We start from the raw sequence: 9610 nt of genomic DNA, 5'->3' as shown, positions 1-9610 counted from the left end.
ATGATTAAAAACACATATTGTTCCATCGATCCAGCCGACAAGACATAATCCAAATTTGATGATTCCAGCCCTCAACGGTCAGAATTTTGTACATCACCCACCTCCCAAGAGCCCAATACATCAACTTTCGAGAACTTTGGAGGACACAGGAAGCCGTTGTATTCCACCGATTATCCCATCCTACAATACGACCCAGCCTGCACAAAATGTTAGTAAAGAAAAGCTGGTTTCTAAATCCTAAGAGGGATTCCGGCATAGGGGTGGGGGACCAAGGGGGGCTACACCAAAACGACACTCCCCCTTGCCGGACCTGCCTTATGTCTCCCAGGATAATGTCGATCCCCGACAAAAACATCAGCAACAAACACCACTTATGACCCCATAACATCATGATATAGCAAAAACTGGTAGGGAAAAAAATACAAAGACCTAGAGACCAAGAAAGAGGGGAGGAGCAAATCACCAAATTACTACCAGAAAAACTACTGGTTAACACTACCCATCTCACCCTTATATCTCCGGCCCAACCCAGCATATTCCACCCAGTAATAAGCTGCACATAAACATATAACCCAGCCCAAGCCAAACCCCTATCCCAAGACTGATGGCTAGCGAGCCAGACCCAACCCGTCCCACGACCCTTAAACTTTACCAGATGAGTGAAATACTGCACCAGTGGGGTGCAGCACAGAAAGGAACTCCATTTTTGTGTGTTAAATTTCTCATCCCTGTCACTCAACTCTCTACTGTAAGGAGCTTTAGTTTTCCTCAAAGTTGACCACATAGCCCACCAGTAACTCATGCTACACAGCAGCAGCAACATTTTATTGATCAGGCTCTTATGCATTGTCATTACTAGATTGAGGAGGATTATGTAGGTTCAGGCCCCTCAAATCTCACACCAAACACACACTCAAACTCTCACTGTGTGAAATATGTGGTATGCAAAATGAAGAAACTTGCTGTATTCGATAATAAAAGAAAACGGGTACATAACAAAGAAAATAAACAACTATTTATATCCAAACTAAAACTATCTGCACGTTCACTTCTAATCCACGTCCTTTTGCATGAAACTCGGTCAACACACCACTCGGTCAATACACCACGTTTTCTTTATCAACTCATGTGCAGCCGCTAAACCATGGGTATAATCCCATTATTCTCATAAGATTCGCTCAACCAACTCTTGACCCGTTAGCTAGACCCGACTAGTGAACCGTTGACCGTGACCTGTGACCCGTAACCAAACTCGCAACATCAAGATTATTCCAACATTCACCCCCTTAATCTTGATGTCGATCTTGCTAGCTATCTTTCCCGTGTCTCGCTCTAACCGGTTTTTCTTGTCCAATCCGAACCTTTCTTGCTTGCTTGCTTCAAATCTTCTTGCTAACTTGCTATGAGCCACGCATGACTCGGTTCTTGCAACACGAACACACGGGTCCGATCACTTGCTCTTCGAATACCTGAAACGGTCTTTCTATCTTATCGGACTTCCTTTTTCAGCTAATTTGGATCAGCTTTTCTTTCTCTCGGTCTTTCATTCTTCTTTCTTTAACCTGCTTTGCTTTAACACTTTCTTTCTACAACTTTCTTGATCGACTCTTTCTTTCTTTCTAGTCGATTTCTTCTTTTCTTGTGGCACCTCTTCATTCTTTCTTTCGGTCTAATGTGAACCCTTCGGTCTCTGGCTCACACCTACGATCTTCTCTATTTCCCACCGGAACTCAATTTCCGGCAGCGGTCTTCGGTCTTTGTCTCCCATCAGAACAACTTTCCGACAGCGGTCTTCTGATCAACAGTTCTTCTTATCTGGTGACGACGGTCTATATTGGTCTTCACGGTCTTGTCACCTGCGAGTTCTTCGGTCTTTCTTTCAAGCCGTTCCGTCTACTACGGCTTCGGTCTCTTCTCGCTGGTCTTTCTTTCTTACGCCGGTACGGTCATTTTCCGGCGACGGTCTCTTTCTTCGGTCTTTGCTGCAGTAGCAGCCGGTCTTCACACTCCTTTACACAAAGCTAACAGCCACGGAACACAATGTTTATCACCGGTCACCCCCGTCGTCTCAAACGGTACGTCTACCACAACAACGGTCGACCGAAACATGCTAACGCCTCTATCTTCTGCTGTTAAACAGACACGAAACAACACCTGCTGTTCCGAACACTTCTTTCACCTTCAGACCTTCGGTTTGCTCCGTTTCTTGCTGCTGCGTTTGCCCCGCAGCCAAGGGCTACACCCTTTCTCGAACCGACTCTCAAAACGGCCCTCGTTTCTCACCCGCTCTGATACCAAATGTAGGTTCAGGCCCCTCAAATCTCACACCAAACACACACTCAAACTCTCACTGTGTGAAATATGTGGTATGCAAAATGAAGAAACTTGCTGTATTCGATAATAAAAGAAAACGGGTACATAACAAAGAAAATAAACAACTATTTATATCCAAACTAAAACTATCTGCACGTTCACTTCTAATCCACGTCCTTTTGCATGAAACTCGGTCAACACACCACTCGGTCAATACACCACGTTTTCTTTATCAACTCATGTGCAGCCGCTAAACCATGGGTATAATCCCATTATTCTCATAAGATTCGCTCAACCAACTCTTGACCCGTTAGCTAGACCCGACTAGTGAACCGTTGACCGTGACCTGTGACCCGTAACCAAACTCGCAACATCAAGATTATTCCAACAGATTAGATGGTATAACCCATTGGACATCAGGCATATCCCACATCCGGGCAGCTTTCACCGTAGCTTCAGATTTCACCAGCGGAATGCCCAGCAGTCTCAGACGAACAACATCCTTTATTAGAGTCACCACTTCGTCGACATGCCTGGCACGAGCTTCATGAGTTCTTAAATTACGCTCTTGCCATATATATATACTAAAGCTCCCAAAGCAAGGCGATTAATGATACTCCAAATGGAGTTTCTAGTTGGCAAGGAGCACAAATGGTTTATGAAGATAGGCCAGCTAAAAGGGGCATTACCCCACTTTGTAACCGGCAGCAGCTTCATCCAAACAGATCTCGGGAAAGGGCATTCAAAGAACAAGTGGGTGTGCGAATCAGGGACGTTCTTACAGAAAATGCACCTCAGGTCACTTCCTCCATCCCAACTCCCTATTATGTCATGTGTCTGCAATTTATTTTTGATGGCAAGCCAGAGGATGAACGCGTGTCTGGGAATATTTTGACTGAACCAGACTAGCTTAAACCATGGTACTTCAACCCCCTCTTCCCTCAAATCCTTCCAGACATCACTCACCGAGAAATCAATTAGGTGTCCTTCAGATGTCTTCCACTTGACTATATCTGGGACATTAGCCTGGAGCTGGATGCACTGATGCCGAAATAGCACAGGGAATCTGGACTGCCACTCAGAAGGCCATGCCCACTCACCATTAATAACCACTTCATCAACTTTGCTATGTCTGTTTAAGTCCCCTTCATTCATGTTTCTATGTGTGAGGGTATTACTTAAGGGGCCAGATTGATGCCAGTTATCAAACCAAGCTGATGTATTCTTACCATTACCCACAACGTGGATGATGTGGTTTCGAAGTACGTGTCTACATTCCAGAATCTTCCTCCAGCTCCAAGACATGTCATCCTTCTTATTCAACTCCCAGAAGTTACAATCATTCAGCCTATATGCATGTATCCATTTGACCCATAAGGACTCTTTGTGAGTTATGATGTTCCATGTATGCTTCGAAATGAGAGCTTTATTCCACGATCGTAGGAGTTTTAATCCCAGACCCCCATGTCTCATAGGAGTGCATACCTCTACCCATTTGACTTTGGCCTTTCCCCTTTTCATCTCACCATGACACCATAAAAACCCACGCATAAGCTTCTCAATTTCCTTTGAAACAGAAGCTGGAAGGATGAAAACCGAAGACCAAAAAACCTGAATAGAGTTCAGAACTGATGATATAAGCTGGAGTCTTCCAGCAAAGGACAAGGACTTGTTTTTCCAATCTTGAATCCTTTTTTTCACTTTATCAATTAAGGGAGCGCAGTCTCTGTGACGAAGTCTGGATGACAGTAAAGGGACACCCAAATATCTAACAGGCAGTTCACCAACCCGGAATTGAATGTTATTTTCAATAGACTCTTGCACTTCCGGATCAACGTTTCCAAAGTAGACGGTACTCTTGGGGATGCTAGGGACCAAACCAGACACTTGCTTAAATTCCTCTAGAGCCTCCATCATAGTGTACACAGAATCAGTGTCACCATGACAAAAAAGGAAGAGATCATCGGCAAAGCATAGGTGTGTGAGGTCCACCTTGGCACACTTCCAATGGTAGGTAAAATTATCATTTTGCTTGACTTTTCTCGTGATCATAGGCGTTAGGACCTCCATAACTAGAGTGAACAAGTACGGAGACATAGGGTCACCCTGTCTAAGGCCCCTCTTCCCACTAAAGAAACCCCTCAGCTCCCCATTGAGGGATATAGAGAACGAAGTGGTAGTCACACATTTCATAATCCAGTTTATCATCTTTGGAGGGAAACCAAACTGTTGAAGGCAGACTTGGAGGAAACCCCAATCAACCGTATCATAAGCTTTTTGGATATCGATCTTAAAAGCACACCTCGCTTGGCTTCTTTTATTATGGTAATTCCTCATGAGTTCTTGGGTAAGTAAAATGTTATCACTAATCTGGCGATCCGGAATGAAAGCAGACTGGTTTTCGTTGACAACATACTTAAGAACATTCTTGATCCGGTTAGCAATTATCTTGCTGATGCATTTGTAGATCACGTTACAACATGCAATAGGACGGAAATCTGAGACTTTTCGAGGGGTGTCGAGCTTAGGAACAAGAGCTATGACTGTAGAATTAACCTCTTTGAGCAGTTTACCGTTATTGAAAAAAGCTTTAATGGCCAGACAAAAGTCATTACCCACAATATCCCACGCCGCCTTGAAGAACTTCGCCGAGTAACCGTCAGGACCAGGAGCTTTGTTATCATCAATATCAAACAACGCAGGTGACATTCTGAACCATAGTGGCAGAATCACAAGAGGAGACCTTTTTAGAGAACAAAGTGTCAGGATCATTTATAGGGGCTGTCACACTAGAAACCCCCAGCACCGATTTAAAATGGTTAATAAACTGCTCTGCAACGCTATGACCTGTGTAGGTTATTGGTGTTTTAAACTAAATATAGGTATAGGGGTCATTCTGTAATTAGTAGATAGTCAGTTTATGTTATAATTAGATTAGTTAGTAAGTGCGAGGACCGGAAGCGACAAGATGAAAGTTTGTAACCTACAAACTTAATCAAGGGACGCCTCTCCAGGAGACGTACCTGTTCACATGGATGCCTACATCACAGAGACAAGGGGACGTGATTTTTCAAGGAGACACACCTCTTCAAGATCAATCTCATCCACAAGTTCAAGAATCGCAACCGTTTATGAAGAGACACATCTCTACAATCGCATCTATTCGTATAGTATATATAGGGTTCATGTATGTCAATTGTAATCATCACTTTTTCATTCAATACAAGCAAGTTTATTATTCTCGATTCTCAATTCTTTATATTCATACCTGTGATTCGCATGTTCGATTACCAACAGTGGTATCAGAGCACCACGTTAATCGATCCAGGAAGCAAGAAAGAAAAATCTCAGTGCAAGATTACGAGCAAGAAACGATAATCTGGGTTTGCCGATTGAATCAGAGAACCGGGCGACGTATTCGATTTCGTAAGTACGTTTTTTATTTTGATTTAGTCGAACCACAAGAAAGGAACCGTAGGGTCATCTTGGTTTTCGTGTTCTGGAAAAGTCAAAGTTGATTTTTGATTCCAATTGTATGCATCATATTTGTTGTACTGATTCGTTAAAGAATCATATCACGAGTGTCTATCTTAATTGCAAGTTTGACTTTTTTGCAAAGCCATATTGGAATCACAAACATAAAAAAAAGGGTTGTCGTCTCATTTTTTAAGTAAAATTCAAACGATCAAGTTTTTTTTTTTTGTTGAAAAAGGGATCATTAGCATGTTTTTTAAAATAAAGCAAGTCAATTTTGAATCATAAACGATACGTATAGCAAGAAATCGAACCCGTATCGGTTCTAGCAAGTCAAACCGATTCTTGGTTCAAATAGCAAGTTCCGAATCGTTTGGTTCAAAGTAGCAAGTAGCACGTCGAATCTTCACGATTCAGTCTAGCAAGAAACGACCATTCTTGGTCAAAGCAAGAAAAAGCAAGTACAGCGGGTCGATTAAATTAAGTCCAATTAGCAAGTTGGTTGGATATTTTTTATCACTCGCAATAGCAAGTTAGCAAGAATCTGATCAGCAAGTCGGTCAGAAACGCAAGAACCTGATTAGCAAGTGGGTCAGGGTACAAAAAAAATCTGATTAGCAAGTCGGTCAGAAACGCAAGAACCTGGTTAGCAAGTTGGCCAGACGCAAGTACTAAGTAAGAAATTTGATCTACTCGGTCAAGAAAGGGATCATCCGATCATAAGCAAGATAGGCAAGAAAAGCAAGGCGAGAAAGAAAGGAGGCATGACAGAAAAAGATGGAAACGCATCAACGTCACTCCACGAGCAAGGGAATGTATCTCTTCAATGCCCAAAATTGAAAGAGACGAATTATACCCAATGGGCAGTTATGATGGAAACAATCTTAAAGGCATATAGTCTTTGGGAAACAGTTGTTTCAACGGAAGGGATAAACGAAAAAAAGGCGCACACAACGAAAGCACTTATCTTCCAAACGTTACCAGAAGATGTTTTGATGCAAGTTGCGCAATACGAAAAAGCAAAGGAAGTATGGGATGCAATCAAAGTTCGTTATCTTGGAGCAGATATGGTTCAGAAAGCACGTCTACAAACTTTGAGGAGCGAACTAGAAGTTTTAAAGATGGATGAGAACGACACAGTAAGTAGTTTCGCAAGCAAGTTGAGTGGTATAAAAGCCAAATTTAAAACTCTCGGTACCACTATCAAAGACAAGAAACTCGTAAGGAAGTTACTTATCTCCGTTCCAAAGAAGTTCCTACCTATCGTGGCAAATATCGAACAATATTCGGAAATAGACAAAATGCCATTTGAAGAAGCAGTGGGAAGAATAATAGCTTTTGAAGAACGTCTCAAAAGTCAAGACAAGCAAGAAGATAATAATCAAGGAGGACTCATGATGGCACATGCAGATAACCAATTTGAAAGTTTGCATCATGGAAAAGGTCGTGGTGTTCAAAACCATGGTAGAAGTCAAGGACAAGGATCTTTCAAAGGAGGAAGAGGACGTGGAAAAGATATGGGTCCAAGAAACCAAGACAAGAGCAAGTTCAGATGTTATGATTGTGGAGAACTTGGTCATTTTGCAAGAGATTGCACCAAGTGGAAAGAAAAGGAGAAAGACACGCAACAAGAAGCCAATCTCGCATTGGAAGAGGAACCAATGCTACTGCAAGTTGAGCAAGTTGAAGACCTTTGTTAAACTATATTTAGTTTACAGGGGAGTATTGGTGTTTTAAACTAAATATAGGTATAGGGGTCATTCTGTAATTAGTAGATAGTCAGTTTATGTTATAATTAGATTAGTTAGTAAGTGCGAGGACCGGAAGCGACAAGATGAAAGTTTGTAACCTACAAACTTAATCAAGGGACGCCTCTCCAGGAGACGTACCTGTTCACATGGATGCCTACATCACAGAGACAAGGGGACGTGATTTTTCAAGGAGACACACCTCTTCAAGATCAATCTCATCCACAAGTTCAAGAATCGCAACCGTTTATGAAGAGACACATCTCTACAATCGCATCTATTCGTATAGTATATATAGGGTTCATGTATGTCAATTGTAATCATCACTTTTTCATTCAATACAAGCAAGTTTATTATTCTCGATTCTCAATTCTTTATATTCATACCTGTGATTCGCATGTTCGATTCTGAAGGTCTTCAATGACATGGATTCGGTTTCTATTCTGGTTAGATTTAACCACCCTGTGAAAATATCTGGAGTTATGGTCCCCTTCCTTTAATCATGTAACTTTGGCTTTTTGTTGGAGAAAGAGTTCCTCATCACGCACCGCCTCTTTATAAGCACAGAGGAAACCTGCCTCCTCATCCCGGAGCTCCTGATTCTCAGGGTGAAGCACAATTTCCGTCTGAATACTTTCCAGCTCAACTTGCAATTTTTTGACCTTCTCAAACAGATTCCCCTGCTTGAAGTTCAGTTTTCTCAGATCCTTCTTCAGCGCCTTTAATCTAGAGACTACACAGTACATCTGACAGCCAACAACAGGCTTGTCCCAAGCATTTTTTACAGTGGGGATGAAATCTGTTTTGTACACCAGGTAATTAGGGAATCTAAAAGGTTTCGGTTTAGGACTAGGGATATCAGGGAGGGAAACAACAATAGGGGTATGGTCTGACTTGAGAAAAGGAAGAAACTGGGCAAATGCTAAAGGGAACTCAGTAATAAATTTATGATTCGACATAGCACGATCAAGCTTCTTTAACAAGCCGTCCACTTTACCTGGGCTTTGGTTCCACGTGTGTTTCAAACCTGTCATACAAATGTCATTGATCTCAACCTCATTAAAACAATCCCTTGCTTCAGAGTCATACTGGACGTAATACATGAGCTACCCGTAGATCTTTCAGCAGGGTCCACAATAGCATTGAAATCACCTAGTAGCAGCCAAGGAAGATCTTGGACAGCAAGCTTGTGCAGGTTAAGCATTTTCCAGCATTCCCTTCGAGGAACCATTCTATGGTGGGCATAGACAAAAGTGCAGTAGAAACCAGCCGTGCTATCAAGAGGCTCAATAAAGCAATGCATAGCTTGCGGGTGTCTATCCACGACCATAAGGTTAACAACATTTGGATCCCAGCTAATAATGATACGACAGCCACCACGACACATACCAGCATTCGAATCCCAAAGCCAACTTCCAAAAATGTGATTACACGTAGCCTGGAGCTTTACCTGAGAAAGATGTGTTTCGAGAGCTCCACAGACTTTGTAATCATCTGAAGCAAGATGTCTCTTAAGAGCATTCTGGTTAGCCGCATTGGACGGCCCCCTTACATTCCAGGCAGTAATTTTAAGCACCATATTAAACTGTAGTAGGGGTATGTGCAGCCTTGTTCACGGTGTTCTCCTTACCACCCAGTTCCGCCTGTTTCGTAATAAACTTTGCTGTTCCAGACGTGTCCGTAAGAACATCTTCAGTAACAAAGTCTGGGTCCACATTAAATTTTTTACACTGAATCCGGAAGTAGTCCCACTCTCCTTGATCCCAACACGCTTGAACGCTCGCTTTAACACACCCAAACATAGACAGACTATCAAGGATTGCTTTTTTCTGGCCATCCGTAATACCAACATCTGCAGAGTCATCATCACTTTCCAGCATATCTTCTTCACTGTCATCACTAGACGCATCAATGCATTGGTCCCCACAAGTTCCTGCATCAGCATCTGTCATAGTAAAGTCCGACAGATCCTTACCTTGTAGGAGTAAATCTGCAGACACATCATTTAGGACATAAAAAGAATTAGAGGTTTGAGCTGAGTTGTGTTTACTGTTGGGTTTTGCCAAAGGATTCCT

At 42.3% G+C, this 9610-nt stretch overlaps 1 protein-coding gene across 1 annotated transcript; it reads right to left on the bottom strand.

Moving 5' to 3' along the window:
• Positions 1-8035: 8035 nt before the first annotated feature.
• Positions 8036-9114, bottom strand: LOC110933043. The gene is made up of 2 exons (XM_022176284.1): positions 8646-9114; positions 8036-8562 (listed from the first exon to the last, which is right to left on the bottom strand). Exons 1-2 carry the CDS (start codon positions 9112-9114, stop codon positions 8036-8038), a joined length of 996 nt encoding a protein of 331 aa, XP_022031976.1.
• Between the last annotated feature and the right edge of the window lie 496 nt (positions 9115-9610).

This window comes from Helianthus annuus, chromosome 4, assembly GCF_002127325.2.
Source record: "Helianthus annuus cultivar XRQ/B chromosome 4, HanXRQr2.0-SUNRISE, whole genome shotgun sequence".
NCBI classification, from domain to species: Eukaryota; Viridiplantae; Streptophyta; class Magnoliopsida; order Asterales; family Asteraceae; genus Helianthus; species Helianthus annuus.
Note: the sequence above shows the minus strand (reverse complement) of the source record. Positions and strands in the feature narration are given on the sequence as shown.